General features: G+C 42.1%; 1 protein-coding gene and 1 long non-coding RNA gene across 2 annotated transcripts in view; one reads left to right on the top strand and one right to left on the bottom strand.

Annotated features, from left to right (window-relative positions):
• LOC126640820 (uncharacterized) overlaps nucleotides 1–959 on the bottom strand; it is a 53,662-nt gene extending 52,703 nt beyond the window's left edge. Inside the window, exon 1 of the long non-coding RNA XR_007629151.1 lies at nucleotides 927–959. This is a non-coding gene — a long non-coding RNA (uncharacterized LOC126640820). The remainder of the gene's footprint in view (nucleotides 1–926) is intronic.
• A 3,951-nt stretch (nucleotides 960–4,910) lies between these two features.
• On the top strand, nucleotides 4,911–19,412 carry PNPT1 (polyribonucleotide nucleotidyltransferase 1). The gene is given in 30 exon segments (XM_050316988.1): nucleotides 4,911–5,095; nucleotides 5,631–5,691; nucleotides 5,989–6,063; nucleotides 6,520–6,625; nucleotides 6,955–7,004; nucleotides 7,472–7,535; nucleotides 7,621–7,668; nucleotides 8,372–8,485; nucleotides 8,654–8,840; nucleotides 9,024–9,075; nucleotides 9,597–9,654; nucleotides 9,779–9,875; nucleotides 9,959–10,061; nucleotides 10,735–10,805; nucleotides 11,400–11,436; nucleotides 12,165–12,231; nucleotides 12,332–12,421; nucleotides 12,736–12,789; nucleotides 12,896–13,002; nucleotides 13,632–13,703; nucleotides 13,789–13,852; nucleotides 14,661–14,744; nucleotides 15,198–15,254; nucleotides 15,257–15,280; nucleotides 15,952–16,058; nucleotides 16,157–16,212; nucleotides 16,748–16,826; nucleotides 17,178–17,225; nucleotides 17,457–17,615; nucleotides 18,255–19,412. Coding segments are annotated over 29 exon segments (2,373 nt in total). The 3' UTR covers nucleotides 17,613–17,615; nucleotides 18,255–19,412.
• The last annotated feature ends 2,356 nt before the right edge of the window (nucleotides 19,413–21,768 follow it).

The following is a 21,768-nucleotide window of genomic DNA, read 5'->3' as shown; positions in this document are numbered from 1 at the left end:
CTTAATTAATAAAATCTTGCAGTACATGTATATATAATGATTTCACAAGATCCCAGACTTAAGGCATCAGCTTAAGTGAATGGAGGCTATTTCGACTGCCAGAGAACCCAAATCCACAGCTCCCAGAAACCATCAGAGTTATAATTCAATACCTGACCAAGGACATTAAAATTAAACAACAAAAGAAAGGACTACAAACCCAAAGTATTTTCTTTATTATTCTGCTCCTGTGGTTTTCCGTTGTAACTGCAAAAAAAAAAGCAACTACTTTCCTGAAGTTCTTCGCTAATTTCAGATTTCACAGCAATAAAAAATGTAACTCAAATGGCTTAGAAGTTTAACCCTCAAAAGAGAAAAGCATGATCATGACATACAGGCTGCACATACACAAACACTTTAATTACTACCATACCCAAATAACAGTCCCAGAAAATAAAAGTGTCCTCAGACGACTGTTCAATCCTCTGCCTTGCTTGCGTTTTATAGGGTGCAAAAATAAAATTTAAAAAAAAAGTTACACCCAGCCTACTTCAGATATCACAGAACGGGTTTGGGACATCTGTAAATCCTTCTTACAGGTTCAAGCCCTGGGGTAAGAGAAATACCTGTTGTGGACATCTCCAGCTTACTCAGCAGGCCAGCGAGGTTGGGGATGAGCAGAGGCTCGAGCTCAGTCACCTACCTCTTCTGCTCGAGTCCATCTGCATTCCCAGGGCACGCAGAGTGCTCTGCCATCAGGGAGCAGAGCAGCACAGAGCCCTCAGGAAACCCCCAGGAGGAGGAGAGAGGGCTGGTGATGCCCTAAAACAGCGTGAGACACAGGGACCCCAACAAACCCCTCAAATGGCACCATCTGGTTTGATGTAATCACCCAACTTCTTCTTCCTCCTGGAAAATCCCTCCTCCAAGTCAAAGCTTACACCCACCTGCCACAGACACCTTGATTACGGAGCTCATCCCAAGGAGTTTCCTGAGGAACAGTGAGCCATACCCGGGTTATTGCAGCTCAGGAAATCCAGCAGCATCTGAAAGCCAGCACAAGAGGAACAGCAGGGAATTAAATTAAAGTAGAGCTGAACATGACAAGGGGAGAAAACCAAGTAAAACATACAAGAATTTATTTTAAAATCAAGCTATTTTAATGTACACTCCTAAAGCGTCTTCAGAAAGGTAGGATGAGAGAGATGTATCCTGCTAAAATGGGTTTATCAGTTCCAAAGAAGTCACTTGCTCAGGTGTGGCACCTCAGGGCTATTTAATGATGCCAAAATTGTTCTTCGCAGTGTGCAACAAAGGCTGAGCTGTCCTACCTGGGCACGGTGGTGTGGCTGGAGCATGACTGGGCAGCTTTCCTGGAGCAGTCACAGCTACAATTTTTTATCTTATTGTATTTGACTGCAATGATGGGAAATAAATCACTGTCAGGCTGGAGTGTTTGTTTTATTTTATGTTAAGGTAAGTGCCATCTTGAGTTGCTTTCCTAGAGCCAGGTTGGTGTAACGGGTTCCCCTTTAAAATAATGTAACAGATAAAATAATGAGTTCATGCAACTTCATGACAAAATAATGTAAGGAGCTCAGTTTAATCTTATATATCAAGTAGCATGTAAATTTAAATTTAAACCCTGGAGGGAACAGAGCCATAAGAAGCCACGCAGGGGAAGGGTGTTTGCAAAGTGGTCACTGTCCTTAGTCATGGAAGTTGCTCTGTGTTAATCATTCCTTAAAACATCCACACTTTTTTTTTTTTTACAAGTGTCTGGAGCACTTTAATGACACATTTATGGAGCTGGAGGATGGGGAGTGGATGAAGATGGGCAGAACTGGGTGATAAACTACAGATGTCCCCTGGCCAAAATAAACAAGGGGCTTAAGACTAAGTGGATCATAACTAATTCCCTCACGGAACTTGGAAAACTTTCATGTAGATGAGGTTTCTGCTGCACCAGCACACCCAGTGAGCTGCAGAGGATGGGGCAAGGACATACTGGCCAAAAGGAAAAAACACCTACTTTTATTAACAACCACAGGGTAAATATCAGTAAGACTCATACAGCATAAAATGATGGAATAATGTCGTGTACAGGTATTAAATGTGTTTATTTCAGTGTGGCAGAGGCTGCTGGAAAAGGCTCAAAAACTACTGCTGGTCTCCTGTAAGCTTTAATAATAATCTAAAGCATATTAAAATCAAGTTGATGTTTTTACTCAATGCTTTCCACCAGTGCTTTGTACATGCACATCCAAGCTTTGGGTGCTTCCAAGGGCTGAAGGAACCTGGGGAAGTCAGTGTTTTCCTCAACTGCTCCTCTGAGCAAAAGTCTCCAGGAGAAATTCACAGGCTTTGTGTGACTTGGGAGACTTTGAAATGGTTCTAGCAGGGCTTTCTGAGAAGAAATCTGCATTTATACATTATTATGGAGGTTAAATTATCAAACACAGTAAATAAATCCCTACTCTGAAATCTCATTTTACAAAAAAAAAGAAAAAGCCATACTAAGGATGGAGTTCAAAAATTCTTGGCAGGTTCAAGATTTTTATATTAAATCTCTGCAGGTGCCTCCCTTGGGCTCAACTGGTTTGAGGTTTGCTTTGGGGTGGTTGTTTGAATTTCCAGCCAATTCCTCTTGCTTTTAAATGGAAAAACTTGGCCAAATAAGTACAAATCCCAAATCAGTGGAAACAGAAAGTGTGCTGCAGGTGTCCTTCTGAATGGGACAAGAAACGGGATAAATATGTATCATTGAATTGAATATGGATCTAGGGAGGGAAAAACACCAGAGGAAAAAATTTAATGAGGAGGGAAATAAAATGCAAATCTTCTTTAATAAATCCATCATAATTTTGCTTTTTTTATTAGGTTAAACATTAGTTTTATTTGCTGCCTTGTATCTTGAGTGGAATCCAAGTTCTGGAATCCTTTTCCTGTTACAGTGGTGTGCCCATAACTTGATAGTCCATGATAGGGATGGAACATTCACTTCTTATTTTGGTGAGGGTGCAAAAAGCTACTTGATGGTTTTGTTTTAAGTCAAAAGATCTATTTTCAATGTTCTTGCTTGCAAACCATTTAACCCCTTCAAGGCATGTTCAAATAAAAAAAAAAATTACAAATATTAATCGTTATTTTTAAAGGCATAATCTGAAAAGTACTTTATGTTGTTCTGGAATTATTTTTTTTTTATAACCAGACACAATCATCCCAACTATAGAATTCCAAGGTCAGATACAAGCTCTGGCTGTGTAGAGCTGCTGATGACAGAAGTGAGGGGGGCAGGCTGTCACTTGTACAGATAAATTATTGAGACAAAGTGCCAGTATAATTTGCCATGAGCTAGAGAACAGCAATTTTAATGAGTAATAATGACATAAAAACTTTCAAACAATCATCTATTTGTCAGCAGTGAAGTGAAGGTGAATTTGGGAAAACCCTGGGAACGTTCTTGCTTTGCCACTTAACATATTTTTGTACCCAGTAAAACTGTACCAATGAATTCTGAATGTGGATAAAGTTATGAGCCCTTATGCCCAGGCCAAATCCCAAGTTTCTGATCATTTTATCTCTCTTTTATGTCCTGCCAAAAAGATAAGAAACATGCTGGCAGAGAAGAAAAATTATTTCTTGGATTGTGAATCTGTTTCCTATAAATGCAGCTTTAACAAAAAAATCCAGTAAACAGAAAAGATCGGTAACACAAGAAGTAATATCAAAATAGCGTTTGAAATAAAAGAGTAGTAAGTAATTAAGGGGATTTTTTATTAAATATTTGTCAAATTTAAATCATTAGCTCCAGATGGCAGACGAGTTTAAAGCGATGTGTGACGATTAATGTTAATTTAATCCCACATGGATCTATCTTACCGTTGATGTGATCAGATCTCCACAGAAATAACATAAATAATGCTAATTACTAATCTATTTTGCATTCCACTGAGGAAAGAATTAATGAAAGAATAAAACCACTGTCCCCTGAGTGACACTCTGAGCATGTAACAGCACAAGTCTGTGATGAGGGAATGTCGACTGTCTTAACCCTCCTGGTGCACTTAGGAAAATACTTTGGTGTTCCCGGTTTAAAAAAATACTGAGGATTCCTGTTCTTACCTTACCGAGGAGGAAAGTGAGGACTGGTCTGATGGAGGAGTCTCTTCAGCTGCTGGACAGGAGCCTGACCTTGGATTTGGTGTCTCTGGATGTTGTTGCCACACTCCCATTCCCAGGCGCTGTTGTGGGACCTGTAACTAATACAACTGTAAGATTAGTCAATGAAAGGATTCAGGGGGTGTAATCACAATTCTTTAGCTTGAAATGTGTAGGGGTTTTTTGGTTTTTGAGGGATTTTTTGTGTGTGTCGTGAGCAAGGTTTGTCGGTTGGGTCGGGGTTTTTTGGCTTTTTCTTTTTTTTGGTGGGAGTGTTACAACTCTGAACACAAGAGGCACAGAACAAGGTCTTTTGAGCAAAGAAATTCCAAATACCTGTATTTTTTCCGCTCAGGAAAGGCCGCGAATTTTTGGCGGTAACGTTGGTCCCTCTCCCCGGCGCCATCTTGGCTCCTGAGGCGCCAGTGGCGGGAAAAGGCGGCACTCGGCGGAGATGTCCTCTCCCTCACTCCGAGACGCGTTTGGGCAGGTTTTCCCCCAGGTTTCATCCTAATCTTGCTGTAAAGCCGCCTCAGGCGCCGGTTCGAACCTTTTTCTGACACTTTTTACCTCAGAATTCGAGCGTCGTCGAGGTTTGCGGCGTTCCCGCCTTCGCGCGCTCTGCGCCGCCTGACCCCCCTCAGCCGCCGTAGCGCCCGTACGGACCCGAAAGCGGCGCGGGAGCAGCAGAGCCAATGGGCTCCGGCCTTACTGCACGGGGCCCCCGCCCGCAGCCAATCGCGCCGCAGCCTCTTCCAGCCGTGGGCGCAATGGCGGCCGCCAGGAGCTGCGGCCGCGCCGCGCTGGGCGCGCTGGGCCGCGATGGCGGCGGGGCCGCGGCGCGCTGGGGAAGGGCCCTGCCCGCGGGCCGCTCCGCGCTGCGCTGGGTGCCCGCCAGGAACGCCGCGGCGGGGCCCGGGCAGCGGCAGGCCGTGACGGTGGAGGTGGGCGGCAGGTGAGGGGCTCTGAGGGGAGCGGGTGCGGCGGTCAGGGCTGTCCCGGCGGGAGAGGAGGCGAACGTGAGGGGAAACTGGTGCGAAAGGCGGAGTTTGTCGAGATTGGCTTAACTAAGGATGTTCTTTGATGGCGATCTTTGCTGATAGGCTTGAAAACACACAGAGAATGAGCCTTAATCGGTGGAATCATCCTGGTCATCCCTCAGGGGGATTCGGGAATAACGAGCCCTAGGGATGCAGTAAATTGAGAGGCTGATGGGTGTCTGTGAGTACAGCTTGACAAAATGTCCAGGGCATGGCTGGAACTCCAGCTGACAGGAGAAAGGAGCAGGACACTCGAAGCAAAAGCTCATTCAGGTTAAGGAAATTTGGTCACTTTTGGCCAAAGAGTTTCGGTTTCCATACCTGAGGTGGATGTTTGTCTTGTGTGAAACGTAACCTTTGTTCTGTGCAGCTGGGGCTGCAGATTAAAGCAGAATTGCTGGAAAACTTACTGGAATTCATCATGAGTAACAGAGTGTGTCTTTCCCTTAGGAAGATGGAGCTGTCTTCTGGAAAACTCGCCAAGTTTGCTGATGGATGTGCTGTTGTTCAGGTAAAACAAAAGAAGTGGTGAAAATCTGTGCAACTTCAAAGTTTCTGCATCTTAAAAGTCATTCTTAGGGAATCAGAGCCTGTTAGATGTGGGATATAGAGACTCGAGGAGCAACTTAATCACCAATGAAAGGACAGTGTTTTATAGGAAAAAACTGTGTTTGAAAAGCAAAAATATTGGCATAAAGACTGGGTTTATGTGGTTGTGTCCTGCGAAAAATAATTGGGTTTTATAGTTTAGTTTGTGAGTAAGGTAAATTCAATTTTTTTTTTTTTTTTTTTTTTTTTTTCAACCCAGCTGGGTGACACAGCGGTGATGGTCACAGCAGTCAGCAAAACCAAGCCTGCTCCATCTCAGTTCATGCCATTAGTGGTAAGTGCTTCCCAGAACATTTGTTTTGTGATCATTTGTGGGGGATTTAGCAGCAGAGTCCTCAAACAGTGGAGCTCAGGACACTGGGGGCAGTGAGGAATGCACATGGATTACAAGGCTCAAAAGGCTGTGACTGTTAAGGATTGGAACTACAGGACTGAGGTTGGAACTGGATGATCCTTAGGGTCCTTTCCAGCCCAACCAGTCTGTGATTCCATGATTTGTGTTCCACCTTGAGGCTGAGGAACAGTGGGTCCCTCAGGGCTCTACCTTGGAACAGAGCCTGTTTGATCTGTGTCATCTGAATTCTGGGTTGACCTTGCTCTGAGCAAGGGATTGGATTATAAAATGTATATAAAATGTAATTCTATTATTAATTAAGGTGTCTCTTCTGAGTGTCTAGGTGGCTGTGCAGTAAGTGTCAGTTCTGTTCAGGAATCTGCTTTGTTTTCCAAGGTTGACTATCGACAGAAAGCAGCTGCAGCAGGAAGGATCCCTACAAACTACCTGAGAAGAGAGCTCGGCTCCACTGACAAAGAAATTCTTACAAGCAGAGTCATAGGTGGGCTGCAACATTTTAGTTACAATGTATTTTAAATGCTTTGTGACGTTCTCCTGGGTGTTTGAGGATGCAGCCCTTTGTAGCTGCTGTTTGCAGAGTGGATTTTCTGTGGGAATGTCAGGAAATCGAGCTGTAGTTCCTTGTTTATCAGTCCTGATTGGAATTTTAGGGTTGTGTATGTCATGCTAAATCTCTGTCTGGGTTCTGTGCCTTTTCTGGGTGTTTCATTTAAATAATTTGGTCAGGTTATTGGGGGTTATGGCAGGACAAATTGAACACTAACTACTGAAAACCAACTGCTTCTTAGACTTTGGTTGTTTCTTCTGCAGATCGGTCAATCCGACCCCTCTTCCCGGGAGGATACTTTTATGATACACAGGTGGGTCCTGTGCCCTCCAGCAGGGAGAGCTGGGGCATGGGCAATGAGAATCTCGCATGGCACAGGCAGTGCCTCATGAAAAATGATTTTTATGAATATCCAGGGAGGGTTTACACTTTGTAAACCATTCTAATAGTGTAGTGCTGCTTTTTAGTTTGTCGTTGAATTATTTTCATTGCATCCCAAGTTCCAAATTTTGTTGTCCAGATAGAAGAATAGATCTGAAATCTCTGCACAACAGAGGCAAGAAGGGCCAGTAGCAGGTGTTCTATATATGGCATAATGTTATACATTAGTGGGGTTTTTGTCAGCTTTCTATTTTAAATACCTGCACAAATTTCCATTTTGCAGTCTGGGCTTGTGTGGATATGTGGAATGTTCTGCTTTACTGTCCTTAGCTTTGTATTGACAGCTAATAAAAAAAAGGTGTAGGACACAATTATTCATTGTCTTTTATCTTATGCCAGATCCTTTGTAATCTTTTAGCAGTAGATGGTGTCAATGATCCTGACATTCTGGCAATTAATGGAGGTAAGAGGGTGGGGAGGAATCGCTGCTTGTGTGGGATTTCATGGGATCCATTTTCCCTGATCCAGGCTTTTATGTCTTATTTTAGCTTCTGCAGCACTTGCATTGTCTGATATCCCCTGGAATGGCCCTATTGGTAAGTAAATATCTTGAAATTAGGGATGATTTGAGTGTAGTGGAAGACCTAGAGCACAGTTCCTGCTTTAGTTTTTTTTTAACAAGAAGCTGAATCTAAATATTGAATTTCAAGCACTGAAAATACTTACAATGGGTAGGATTATTGCACTTCAAAAGATTATTTTCCCTTGACTAAATAAATTTCTGGAAGGGTTTATAAGCAGAAGTAGTGGAGTATAGAGATCAATAATTTATTTTTTTCTTAATAGTAACTTAGTCTTGAAAGGCATGGTTTTGAAAATAGCTGGATGAGAATATGTTTTCTCCAGGAACTCAAGAGGAGGTTTGTTTAGTTATGAATATTTTTTTTGGAAAAGAAATGATCTAGCCAAGAACAAATTTTTAGCTGTATTTTGCTGTCACCTGCCTTTTTTTTTTTTTTCTCAAAAACTTGCTCAAGTGACTAAAAAAAACCCAGTAGACTCACAGCATTGTGTGTTTAATACTTGGCATTGTCTTTACCCAGAAATAGTACCCAAAAGTAACTCAGGAATGGGTAATTTTGTCTTCCACGTTTGTTCTTAATATACAATCAGCATGCTGATATTTTAAAAATTATCTATAGCTTTAATTATTGTTGCTAGTTCTATAGATTTCAAAGTAAAATGATGCCTGAAAGAACTTCCTTATTGTAGCAGTAATTTTCTGGGGTTTCCTTGCAGGTGCAGTACGGGTGGGGCTGGTCGATGGGGAGACTGTTATCAACCCAACTCGCAAACAGATGTCTTCCAGCGCTTTGAATCTGGTTGTCGCTGGAGCTCCACAAAGTCAAGTGGGTAAGTGGGTTCTTTTTGATCTGCTGAGGGCTTGAACATCAAATAGGTGCCCATTCGAGGATTCCTCATGCTTGCAACTTGTATTTTTACACAATGATAGAAATAACCAAACCAAAAAAAACCAACAGACCAGCAATCCGCTGAATTTTTTTACCTTTCCTGGGGTAGTGATGCTGGAAGCAACGGCTGAGAACGTGCTGCAGCAGGACCTGTGCCACGCCATCAAGGTGGGGGTGAAGCACACCCAGCACATCATCCAGGGCATCCAGCAGCTGGTCAAGGAGCGGGGGGCGGTGAAGAGAACGGGGCAGAAGTTGTTCATGGCTCCCGAGGAGATCGTGGAATGTGCCAGGAAGTGAGTTCAGAACCAATCCTGCGGGGCTGGCTGGGGCTGGTGATGTTTACAGATATCACTGTGGTGCTTTCCTGCTTGCAGTGAAAGCAAATATTTAGTCCTCAAAAAAAAACCCAAACACCTTAATTATATAAGGGATTTTTAAGCTGTGTTTTTAAAACTTTATTCATTTTCTTCCTGCAGACTTGCTTCTAACAAGATCTATGCAGTGTTCACAGATTCTAGCCACGATAAAGTAAGTACTCCAGGCATTATATCATTATTTTTTAATAATTTGCACAATTCAATCAGTAAGATCTAGTTCTTAAAAGTATAAACTTATCTCCCTTCCTTGCATATGTTTGCAATGGCAATAATAAACTGTTCTGTCAGTGGTTATCTACCAGAATATTTATTTGCCATATGTGGAGATGGAGATTCCCTTTTTGAAAGGAGCCACATGGAAAAGAGAAGGGGAAGTAGGTACAGGATAGTGCTGGGAGACTGGGCACAAGAGGAAAGTTTGTCACAGGGAGAACCATCAGCCACTGGAATAATCTCCCCAGGGAAGTGGTGGATTCCCCAGCATTGGCCATCTCGACCAGTCTGTGCCTTTGCCAAGAAAGGCTGCAACCCTTCCCAACCTGGTTTTTGAATATGTGTGACAGTTCTGTTTGTTATTCCTTGAATTTTACAGAACTTTAAACCCAGCAAAACCCCAGCCTGTGCTATTGTCCTGCCCTGTAGACTTAACTGTTTGCAAATCCTATGTTCTAGATTTCAAGAGATGAAGCAATTAACAAAATCAGGCTTGAAACAGAAGAGCAGCTGAAAGGTATTTTCTGCCTTCTTCATATTTAGAGAGTGCTTAAATGGAGTTAGCACTGCTGAAGAGTTACAGTAAAAGCACTGTGAAATCCATTTTCCAACTTCAGATGCAATTTCTTTTTTATCCCCAGAAAAATTCCCAGAGGCTGAGCCTTATGAAATCATGGAGTCTTTCAACGTGGTTTCAAAGGATATTTTTAGGAACCTTGTTCTGAACGAATACAGAAGGTAAGCATGTCCAACTCCTCCTGAATCAGTGTATCTGTCAGCTTTTTAATCCATTCATCTCATACCTCTCTGTGTGCCTCCAGGTGTGACGGCAGAGATTTGACTTCCCTCAGGGACATTAAATGTGAAGTGAACATGTTCAAAATGCTTCATGGATCAGCCTTGTTTCAAAGGGGTCAAACACAGGTAGTACCACTTAAACGTCAGGAACTAGAAATGAGTTATCAAACTGACAGATTGGTCTTGCATTTAAATGCCAAGTTTCTTTTCTCCTCTCATGTACATGTAAGAAGCAGAAATGGTGTGTGGGTTGGGAAGTGGATGAGAAATCTTTCGAAAAAGGAACTTCTACAGAACCTGAGCTAAAAAGGGAAATTTTACCCCCAAAAAAAAGCATTAATGAGATGTTTTCTTTCTCTTCTTTGCCAAAAGTGGCAGCTGTTGGGTGGATTGAGTTAAGGCTGTACTGGAGATTTGGTCTCCTGTGTTTTTCTGGCTCCTTTTCCTACAAGACTCTCAGCCATTGATCTGACTCATTGCACTTGTTTTAGTGGTAGCTGCAAGCAGTGATTTGCTTTTCAGTGTTGTTCCCCTATGTGGGAAACAGGCACAACACTGTGGCTGCAGCTGGCCAAGTCTCTTAAATAGCTCAGTTTTTTTTTAACAAGCAGATTAATAGTAGAGATTAATAATAAATTTCTGTGAAAAGGAGGAAAAAAGTCTGTAGGAGTGACAGGTGACGGCATCTTACTTGTTGCTGGAATCATTCTCCCTGATTCTTCATAAACAGGAAAAGTTGTGGAGGGTGGAAGGGTTTAAGAGGAGTTTATTTTTTTATTTTAGTTTCTTTTTGTTTCAGGTCCTTTGTACAGTTACATTTGACTCCCTGGAGTCGAGTGTGAAATCAGACCTGATCTCGACAGTAGTGAGGTATGTAGGTGGTTTGGTGTCTTGGCAGGGGTAATCAGAGGGTGAGCAGTGAAGCACATGGGATAGCAGATACATTTGTCAGGACTGAAAGGTCTTCAGTTAGACTGGGAAGTGGCCTGTTCCCAAGGGATCATGGCAGCTAGTCGGTGGTGAGGGGACATTAATTCCATACACACATGTTTGAAACATCCAGTCTGGTTTATATGTTTAAAATATTTGTGTTCTCTTTTTAATGGAGCAAGGAAAATTTAATTCATTATTGTAGCAAGCGAGTTCTTGTGCTTTTAACACTTTTTATAGCTGAGGGCTGAAGTGAAACTCCTTCCCCTTGAAAGCCTCCAGTTCAGTGATCTCATCACCAGTGTGGGAGCTTTTGCATTTTAATGTCTCAAGTTTACTTAAAGTTTTCTGGCCTGGAGGTGTTGATCCATATTCTGTAATTTTTGGTAATTGTGGGTGATCAGCAAATACTGATTTGTAAGTTTTTTCCCTGGGTCCCTTTGTAAGCAAATCAGTATAGTCTCGAATTACCTGTTGTATGTAAGACATGTTTGGTTGCTCATTTTTTGACATGGTCTTGTTTTTAATTAATAGTGGCATAAAAGATAAAAACTTCATGCTGCATTATGAGGTGAGAGCTTTACTGTGTCACAGCTTTCTGCATGGTTCACAGGAGGGCTGCATGGCTTGCTTTTAAATCAATCACTTCCAAGGAGATAATTTATCTCCAGATTTGCTGAAATGTATTTATTTTAATTCACGTGTGAATTGATCGAAACAGAAGTGCTGGTTTCCTAAAAAGCCTCTGGGTGATTTTTAATATTAAAAAGTCTGTATAAGTTGGAATATCTTAACATTAGGTGAGCTGCTTAAGAGCAGGTCATTGCTGAAATCAGGATGAACCTGCACTATCGTTTTTGGTGAGCTCTATTAATGTGTTCAGCTGACATGGTAAATAAGGGCTTTTCAATCTTGGATCTCTCTCAGGCTTTGCAACTTGCCCAAAGTATTTCCTACAGGCAACAGGCATATCTTGTCCCATTATCTGTAGGACAGAAGTAAACCCTCCTGCTATGTTGTTGGACAAGTTTATTTGGAGGGAGCCTGTCATGTTGTGTCTCAGCTCCCTTGCCACTGTTTTATTCCCCTTTGTTCTGTGGCAGTAAATCATTTACCAAACATTGCCCGGAGTGGTCCTGGCTTGCAAACTGAAGTGACTGATAAAAGTCACGTGGTGATTTGATTAGATTTTTTTTTATTTCATTTGTTTTTACCTTGAGATGCACCAAAACTGCAGAGAATGTTTCTCTGAGTGCACGTTTCAAGCCGCGGGTTAATCCTCTGTTTTTCACCCCGCAGTTTCCGCCTTACGCCACCAACGAGATCGGCAAAGTCACTGGCATGAACAGAAGAGAGCTTGGGCACGGTGAGTTCCCACTGGAGAGGCCCCGTGCTGGAGGTTTTCCTGTCTGATCTGATCTGTGTGTGGGGATCATCACTCAGTGTTTGGGGTTGTTTCTCAACAGGGGCGCTGGCAGAGCGGGCTTTGAAACCCGTTATTCCCCCGGATTTCCCGTTCACCATACGAGTTACTTCGGAAGTCTTGGAATCTAATGGTATTATTTTTTTTGGTTTTAAACTGGTGCTGGAGGCTAAGTTTGGTTCTTAATGGGTTAGAGATGATAGATTTCAATGTGAATGTTTTCAGTAGCTCTGTTACTTGAAGAACTTAAAATAAAAGGCATGTGCGTGGTCATGAGCAATGGACCTCTTTCCATTTGTATCAGTATGAGATGTAAACATAAATCATGAGTTTAATACAGTATTTGGGGGCATTTTTGTGCAGCAGGGTGAGGAAATTAGCTTGTGTTGAGCCCGTTTTTCAGTATTTAATCCCTTTTTTTTTTATTCCTGTATTCCAACTCTGTAGGTTCCTCCTCCATGGCTTCTGCGTGCGGTGGGAGTTTGGCACTGATGGATGCAGGTACAAAATACAGCACTTCTGAGGACAAACTGCCCTGGACCGTGTGCTTTAGGATCTAGAAATGACCAAAGGCTTCCAAAATGTATTTTTGTTGTGCCTCTCTTAGGGGTTCCAGTGTCCAGTGCAGTGGCAGGGGTGGCCATAGGGCTCATCACCAAATGCAGCCAGGAGAAGGGGGACATTGAGGATTACCGTTTGCTGACAGACATCCTGGTGAGTGTGCCGCTGGTGGTACTGCCACTGCTCGATTCTGGAAAACACCTTTGTGCCCTTCTTTTGTAACTCTTAACCTAATTAATACTGCAGCACTGCTACTGGTAATACTACTGTTCTGTTCTGTCTCCCAAACTCCTCATTTTTTTTGAAAAACCTCCAAGAAATGTCCAGTCACATTTCTTGGTTTTTTTGTGTAATTAGTTATTTTTTTTTAAGCTTTGATGAACTCTCTTTTTTTCAACGAATTTTGTCTTTTGGGAGGAAGAGATTAATAATTCTTGAATAATTTACTGAGAAACATGGTTTATTGGGTGGAGAATGAGCATTTGGAGAGTTGCTGGGGAGGAAAAATGCACATTATGATGCAGCCATTGGCAGCACAAAATCAACTGTGGTTCTGGTGTTCAGAAACTTGTCCACAAAAGCTCTTAATTTCTAAGGAGAGAAGGGAACAGTGTTTAATCCTCAACAGCAAAATAAGGCTGAAGAAAAACTCAGCAGTAATTCCAAGGCCTCAGAACTAATTTTTTATGGGTTTTTGAAACACAGAGTGTACTTTTATTATAGTGGGACCTGGCAGTGGGATAAAGTTACTCCAATCTGCTTTCTTCTCTCTGTGCTGGCAGGGAATTGAAGATTATTTTGGAGATATGGATTTCAAGATGGCAGGTACTAGTAAAGGAATAACTGCCCTGCAGGTATGATAATATTGAATCTTCCTCAATCTCAGAAAGTGTTAAAAAATTTTCTTGCCATACTGATGTCATTTAATTCTTTGCCAAGGTTGATCTAAAACTGCCGGGAATACCAATAAAAATTGTCATGGAAGCCATTCAGCAAGCCACAGGTAGGTCCATCTTTGTATTTGCACTTGTTTGATCATATGAAATGATAAATTGTATTAAATTCTAAGTTTTGTGTAAACAAATAATAAATCATTACTTTTTTTGTTCTTATTGTGGGAAGAAAAACAAACTTATCTTCATAAAACGTGTTTGGTTTAATAAATAAGATCCAAACTAAATCTAAAGTAACTTCAGGCCCATTCTTAAATGTTTGTTGAGCAGTGAGTTCTTAGAACTTCAGTGCAAGTCTGGGTCACCTCAGGGAGTTTGTGGGTAAGGGATAATGCTATAAAAAGATCAGCAAAGTTCTCCTCATTTCCCATAAATCCAGCTTATATTTCCTAGTGTAACTCACTCTCTCTGTGTTCTGACACGTGCAGCTCAGGTATTCTTGAAGCACGTGAAGAACTGAAGCCTCGAGCTTTAGTGAGGATTTAATTAGCGGGGAAGTTTCCAACTCGCTTGTGGCAGTGAGATTTCAGTAAGGACAAGTAATTCCTACTCAGGCAGCTCAGCTGAAGTTCCAGGCCAGTGTGTCAGAGCTGCCCCCTGTTGTTCTTATCAGCAGTCGGATTTATCTCATTACCACCCTGAAATAAAAAGTATGTGATGTTCTAGGTACATAAATTCAATAACTGTGCTGTAGCAAACGTGCCCCACCTGAAATGTGCTCAGCTGGCAGGACACATCCTCCACTTAGGCAGGAGGCAGGTTTTTATCAAGAGATATTTATCTAGTTTATGGAAAAAACTGGGTAAATTCATTCTGAGCTCACACAAAATTATTGATTTCCTTCTCCTCCCCCTGCAGCTGCAAAGAGGGAGATTTTACACATCATGAACCAAACGCTGGCAAAGCCCAGACCCAACAGGAAAGAAAGTGGACCGGTTGTAGGTAATGTCGGTTGTGTGAATTCATATCTTTCATAATTGCCTCTTTAACAGTAAACTTCTTAAACCACCTCTTTTTAATGAATTTTTCATGTTTCTGCCTCTGCCCTAGGGGGTTATTTTTAATTTATTGGGGAAGGTTAGTTATTTGGGGGGGGTTATATTGCACTGTTTGACTGTACACCAGAAAACAGGATCAAAGTGAAGCTTTGTGGGGCTCCTGTACCCGTTCTGCTTTTCGGTGTCGGTGCAGTGTGGTTTAAGGGAATTCACAGTCATCAAATCTATCCTGTGTCTTCATTTGTTGCAGTTCTTGGGTGTAATTACACCCATGTTAGCAAATATTACAGGTAGCTATAGAAGACTAAAACCTGACTTCATGTGACCTATTTCTTGTGGTAGTTTTCAAGATTTTTTTCCGTTTAGCATTTCAAAGTCTCTTTAAATGTTCTTGCAGAAACTATCCACGTTCCATTGTCGAAAAGATTAAGATTCATCGGTCCTGGGGGTTATAACTTAAAAAGCTTCAAGCACAGACTGGTGAGTCACTCTTGATTCCTGTGATGATTTATCCCAGTGTGTTTCCCTTTGTTTCAGACTCGTATATTTAGGTATTCCAATGCTCAAAGTAAAGATGGGGAAGGGTTGATGTGTGTAGAGTAGCAGGGAGATGTTCTACTTCAGCTGCTTGGGACTTGAAACTCTTAGTGCTCTGCCAGCTTGATTAGTGCTGCTCAGGGGGTTGGGGTGGAGAGAAGGAGGAAAAATCCCATTTCCCTTTGGTGCAGTCCTTTGGCCAGAAAACTGCTCTGGAGGTGCAAGGAATTTTACCACTGTGGCTCCAAAACACTGTAGTTTCCATCAGCTGTTGGTGAAAGCTGTAGTTTTATTAAAAATCCGGGGAAAGTCATTCGTGAAAACCCAAAATCCTTTCAAGAATTCTTTTCCTGCCATAAAAGGACTGTAAAAATAATTCTGTGTTCCCATATGGAGCAGGAGTTTGTCCAGGTATTTACAAGTGTATCTGGAATGGGGTTGCATGTAAAGCTGGTCAGTGCCTAAACTGAAGACGATTTAAACCAATTGAAACTCTGAGATCTGAAAGAGTCGGTGCAGAATCATTTTTCTCTCTGCAAGTCCTCACTGAAAGTGAGTTTGCTGCTTGCTGAAACGTTCACCTAACCCCTCTGCTTTAAATTTCCCTCTCTGAGGTGTGACTGTAAGTCAGCTGGATGAGGAGACTTACTCGGTGTTTGCCCCCACGCCCAGTGCAATGCACGAAGCAAGAGAGTTTATTGGGGAGATCTGCAAGGATGATGTAAGGACAGACTTCTCTTGGCAGCTTTTTCAATCTGCTTTTGGGGAATTTTTGTCCTGATCTTTTCTTTTCTTTCTTTTTTTCCCCTCCCTCTACAGCAAGAAGTTAATTTGGAATTTGGTGCCATTTATACAGCCACGATAACTGAAATAAGGTATAAAAACTGCTCTGGAGTAGAAGTCGAAATTATTTAATTTACATAGATGATAACTAAATATGATGGGAAATAACTGATTTTTAAGTGTGCCACTTATGCAGGTGCCAGTGCCACCAGCCTAATTTCTGGTATTTCCTCTGTTGAAAGTATTTTATTTCCTGATAAGGCTGTTTATTTCTGCTGCTTGTTTAGTTTCTAAAATGCCTCTACAAATTATACAACCCCAAACCTTTTTTCACCTTTGTATCCAAAAGAGGTGGCATGAATTTGCTTTTCACTTCTCAACCCAATATTTGTCTTGTAAAATGGTCCCTGTTACTGAAATACTGTGCCCTGAAATAAGAAATTTCCATCCACTTCTGATTAAGGGAAAAAAGAGTGGACATGTTATGGTTGCTACCAGATTTTTAAAAGGGGGAGAGTAGAATTCTGTATATTAGTTTACTAATGCTTGCTCTGGGGACAATGTGCAAAGTGAAATACAGGTTTTTCTGGGTGTATTTTGAAGTAACTGTGCTGTTTTGTGCTGCAGGGATTCTGGAGTGATGGTAAAACTGTATCCCAACATGACACCGGTGCTACTTCATAATTCACAGCTTGATCAGAGAAAGGTGATCACCCTCAGACAAGTACAAAATGGGCACTTCGATTTGTTTTTTAACTTATTATCACAGCTCTAACGCTTTCCTGTAGCTCTCGAGTCCGTTTCCAGGTTAAAATCTGTTAGATTAGCAGCACCCTTTAGTTTAACTCTGCTTCAAAAAATCAGCTGTTGCTGTGCTTTGGACAGGGCTTTTGTGCACATCACCAAGTTCTTTGGCTCTGCAGTACGTTTTTCTGTGTAACATTTAGAAACCTGTCGTTCCTAAGGCAGTGCTGAGACACTGTGATGGTCTGAAGTGGAGCATGAGGAATTCCTGATTTTTTTTTTTTCCTTTTTTTTCTGAAAAACTCTGGTTTAGGTTCAACACCCCAGCGCCCTGGGATTAGAAGTTGGACAAGAAATTCAGGTAATTATTTTTTCTAAACTTTAAAATGCTAATGAACTGCCGTCCTGTGTTTTAGAATTCAAGTGAATCTTTTTCATTTTTGTGTTAATGAAGAAAATATTCGGCCGTGTAGGATCCCCGTTCTGTGCAGGTTAAATGCCTGATCGTCCCAGTTAGATGGATTCAGTGTCACACTCCTGCTGTGCAGGCAGCACTTCGTTTCCAGTGTGCAGGTGGTTTGTTTTGTCCCAGGTGAAATACTTTGGCCGTGACCCCACGGACGGCAGGATGAGGCTGTCACGGAAGATCCTGCAGGCGCCGGCCACCACCACCCTGAAAACCCTGACGGACAAAAACAGCATCGTGCTGGGAGGGGCTGTGCCACAGACATCCTCCTCTTCCCACTGACAGGTGAGGCCTTGGGGGCAGCTCAGCAGGGCTCCCGCTGATTTTTGCTTTCTGCAGTTACTCCTTGTGGTGTGCAGATGCTGCTCGACGTTCATGAGAAGCACGGTGTGAGTCGGCTCAAACGCCTGCACCCTGAACAGCCTGCTTCCTCCAAAACAGGCTGATCTGTTCATCTGCAACGGCCTTTTTCTCTACCTTGCCATCCTTTTTTAAAGAAAAAAAAAAAAGGCAGGGCAGAGGAAGAAATGAAAAATAAGCTGCTTTCTTGATTAAGTCAATTGGTGAAGTTGATCTCAGTCAATTAAAGAAATGTCCAGAGCTCTCCCCTAGTTTTCTTGCATGTATTTGACTGTCAGTACTTATGCCTCAGTTTTTTCCCAAACTGGTGTAGGGATTTTTTTCTCCTTAAAAAAACTACTAGAAAAGGAAGGTGTCTCATCTTAAAATCAGGAACAATTCCACGGTGAGACTGGCAAATGGAGAGGCACAGTGCACCAGGGATAACCTGAGGAAATCTTCTAGGAATGATTCACAACAGCAGTAAAAATGAAAGTTCATTGAAGAAATTTTGCTTTTAAGAAGTGTTTTTGCACCTCATGCCTTGATATCAGTTGGTTACAGAGTATTTTCTCTCTCTTTCAGGAAAAAAAGGTGGAAATACAAGTGACCTTTGCTAGAATCTGTTGATGCCCTGGCAAGAACCTGCAGGTGGATGGTAGTGAATCATATTTTTAAAATAGACACTATTTATGCTTAAAGGTGATGTAGAACTTCAGAGTCTTCAAGTGGATTAAAACCCTTTAAAATAAATCCAGAAAGAAGCAATTCTCTTCTCCTGTGTAGCAGGGTGAGATGAGAATGTGGAGCTTTATAGACATTTCAGTGCTTAAGATTCTTCTCACTGTCAACTCAAAATAAAGCTGTGCATCTGAGAAGCAAGAATGGCTTTTCAGAGTACAGGATTGCAATGGTGAGCAAAACACAAAGGCTTAGAAGTGTCACCTTTAACATGATTGATGCTGGTTTAGGTAAATACATCTGTAACTGTCATAAGGTTCAGGCTTGCTAAATTATCTGAGCATAAGGGGGATTAAACAACCTGGCTGAAACATCATCATTTACTATCTGGGTCTGTTAACAGCAAATTTTAAATATATATAATTAAAGCAATAAAATAAAATACTTATTTTGGACTAAACAATGGACGTGATAAACCTTCCCTCTAAAACACTCTCATTAAGAGTGTCGGAATGCCTCTATTAATTATGTTCCATCAGTGGGTTCACTGATCTCTTTTAGACTTCAAAACATTTCCCAGGGGCTCAGGAGAACAACTCGTTTTTCTGCTGTGAGTACAGACTTGGAAAATCAAAGAGGGTCCTTCTGATGTTCCCCAATCTGTAAGCAGAACTCATAAGAAAATCAGCTTCCCACCTGATGGCAAGGGGGCTCTGAACCTCTTGGAACAAAAAGCAAAGCACTGGGGAGAGGAGAAATGTGAATGTACAGTAAAAAATCTTTTTATTATTATTTTAACTTTAAAGTATTAAAGAAGAAAGGAATGACTGGTACACTTCTCTGTAGTTGTCTGTCTTTCATCGTGTAAGATTGAAAAATTGATTGGAAAGATGGAAAGAATATTTCCTTAGCAATCTTTTCCTCTTTTTTGAGGAGTGTTTTCTGTTATTTCTTTACAAGAATTCAAATGCCATTTCTTATTATGACACTTGACTGATATGTTGTTTGTTACGTGTCCTGAATGGTGATAATAAAATTATGTAGGTCACTGTTCAAGTCCCAGAGCAGAAGCTCAGATGTTTCCATTTCTGATAACTCTTCTCAGAAACTGATCTCCCCAGTTGAAGCGGTTTGCTGAGGTTTATTGTAGAATCATTTGTGTGAGGCTCCTGTGGGTGCTGCTCCCAGTGAATCAGCTCCTGGAGCGCTGGGGATCGTCTCGTTTGTTGGGCGATAAAGGAGGGACAAGACTTTCATGTTGCTGCGGCAGAACCTGTACAGTCAGCCTGACTTTCTGCACCTGTAACAACCTCCGGGCCCTGTGGGAAGGGGTGGGGAAAAAATCCACTTGGGAATAGCTGGGAGGAGCAGGGAGCAGCGTGTGCTGGTGTGACCCTTCGTGGAGGGAGGGCAGGGCTGCCTCCCACAGCCCGGCTTGTCCCGCAGCCGTCGCGAGCGCAGGGTGGACGGTGGCAGCGGGGACTTGGCTCTCAGGGGCCATCAGCCATGATCAGAAAGCAGGTGGGTCAATAGTGCTTGGCAGAGCCAGCTCAGTCCTACTGCGGTAGCTGGTTTTTCGTGTTTGAAATAGTGATTTATGTCTTTTTTTTTTTTCTCTGCTGCTCCAGATAATTAGCTCCTGTAATGACCCATCTTAAATGGAGCCTTTGAGAGGAAGTGCCTTGGAAAAGTGAAGCTGGGCAGCAGGTCAGGAGGGCCACAAATGCCTTTAATTGAAAGGAATTGCCTTGGAAAGTGAAGCTGGGCAGTTGCAGAGTTACAGCAGGTCAGGAGAGCCACAAATGCCTTTATTTGACAAAGGCAACGTTTTCACACAGGCACAAAGAGCTGGGGTATCTTTAAATGCCAGCAATAAATATTACAAGTACTATCAAAAGCATAAGAGCTGGCCTAATTGTACTTCTGAGATTACATGCCAGGGGGAGTGATGCAGTCTCGTAATATCACTGCAAGAAATTTTAAGTGATTTAGGAACGAGTTGTCTGTTGTGCTTCTGAAAACTGAAAAATGAGAGCTCCCTGCTGCTCATGTTGTGGCACTTGATGAGTTGCTCTGTGTCTGAGGAGGAACAGAGAACTCAACATCACTGCCTCCCTGGTGGTAATGGGGAGGGACGAGCTGCTGGCAGGTGCAACACCACGGTGGGAAATGCTGCCTCGCTTCCTGTGCATCTTACGGTGCAGAGACTCACGTGTTGCTTTCCTGGACTTAAATCAGGTACACAAGAGCTCTGGCAGCATGTCTTGCATGTATTTCTCCAGGCAAAGTTCTCCAGAATGGACTTGCTTGTTGTGGGTGTAGAGGACAGGTCACGCTGGGGTTCATAACCCCCTGGATGCTGTTTAGTGCAAAGAGAAGCCCCACACTGAGTGAATGCAGTGCAGGGGTGTTCTGGAGTGATGGTTTTCCACCACTGAATTCTGTGCTGGAGAGATCGTGGATTTATTTCACAGCTTAACAGGAGAAGTAGTTTTTCTGGCTCGTGTATCTTCTACTCTTTCTGTGCCTGTTCACCATAATAGATAAGAATTATCTATAGCTGTTCACCATAATAGATGAGATTTGATAGGTTGATCAGAACCACATTCTGCTGTGGTTTCTTTTATGTATCCGGAGAAGGGCTGCATTTAATCTCGAGTAGAAGTCATGCTTTATTTTTGTGCATTTGGCTTGAAGAGCTAAAAAGCACACACAGAAGTCGTGCAGAGGGGTGAGAGAGTTTGTGAGTGGCAGATGTCCTGAGGCAACAGTGTGCTGTGGCCAGTCAGGTTTTAGTTTCTTTTTGTATTTCCTTTTTATGGAGCTTTCACTAAGGCAGAAATACAGCCATTGTGTAAAACCTTGAGAGGATCGGTCTGTGTAATACGAAAAAGGCACGGATGCGCAGAGGGGAAGAGTGGAACCCCACTGTAAACTGCTTGATGTGACTCTCAAATCATTGTTGGTGAAATTACTGGTGTAACGTGGTCTTTTGTATGGTTACAGACATTTATCCATCATGATGAAAATATCCTAAGTTATGTTCATATACAGCTAAAGATAAGTGTAATGATAGTTTTCTCAGAGGTGTGTCTTACAGCTGCCATCTTCTGCAAAGAAAATTCATGGTAAATCTTAGAGGCCTGTTATGATGAACATCAGCCAAAGCTGAGACTTAAATATTACACAGATACAAGTTTTCTAAATCTGCCTAAAGAATGTTTCTTGAAGGTATGGAAAAGTTGTACATAGTTTCTTAGAGTGGCATATTCTGTTGTGATTTTTTTTTCTTTCCCTTCCTCTGGAAGGAGATTGAACTTACACCAGAGACATGCCAGTCTGGTAAATAATAGCAATACCGGTGTAACTGCTTTCACCATGAGGCAAGAGCCAGGAAAGTCTGGCTTTGTCTGGCAGT

The sequence above is a fragment of the Myiozetetes cayanensis genome, unplaced genomic scaffold, assembly GCF_022539395.1.
Source record: "Myiozetetes cayanensis isolate MyiCay16 unplaced genomic scaffold, myiCay2020 scf2-11, whole genome shotgun sequence".
NCBI lineage: Eukaryota > Metazoa > Chordata > Aves > Passeriformes > Tyrannidae > Myiozetetes > Myiozetetes cayanensis.
Note: the sequence above shows the minus strand (reverse complement) of the source record. Positions and strands in the feature narration are given on the sequence as shown.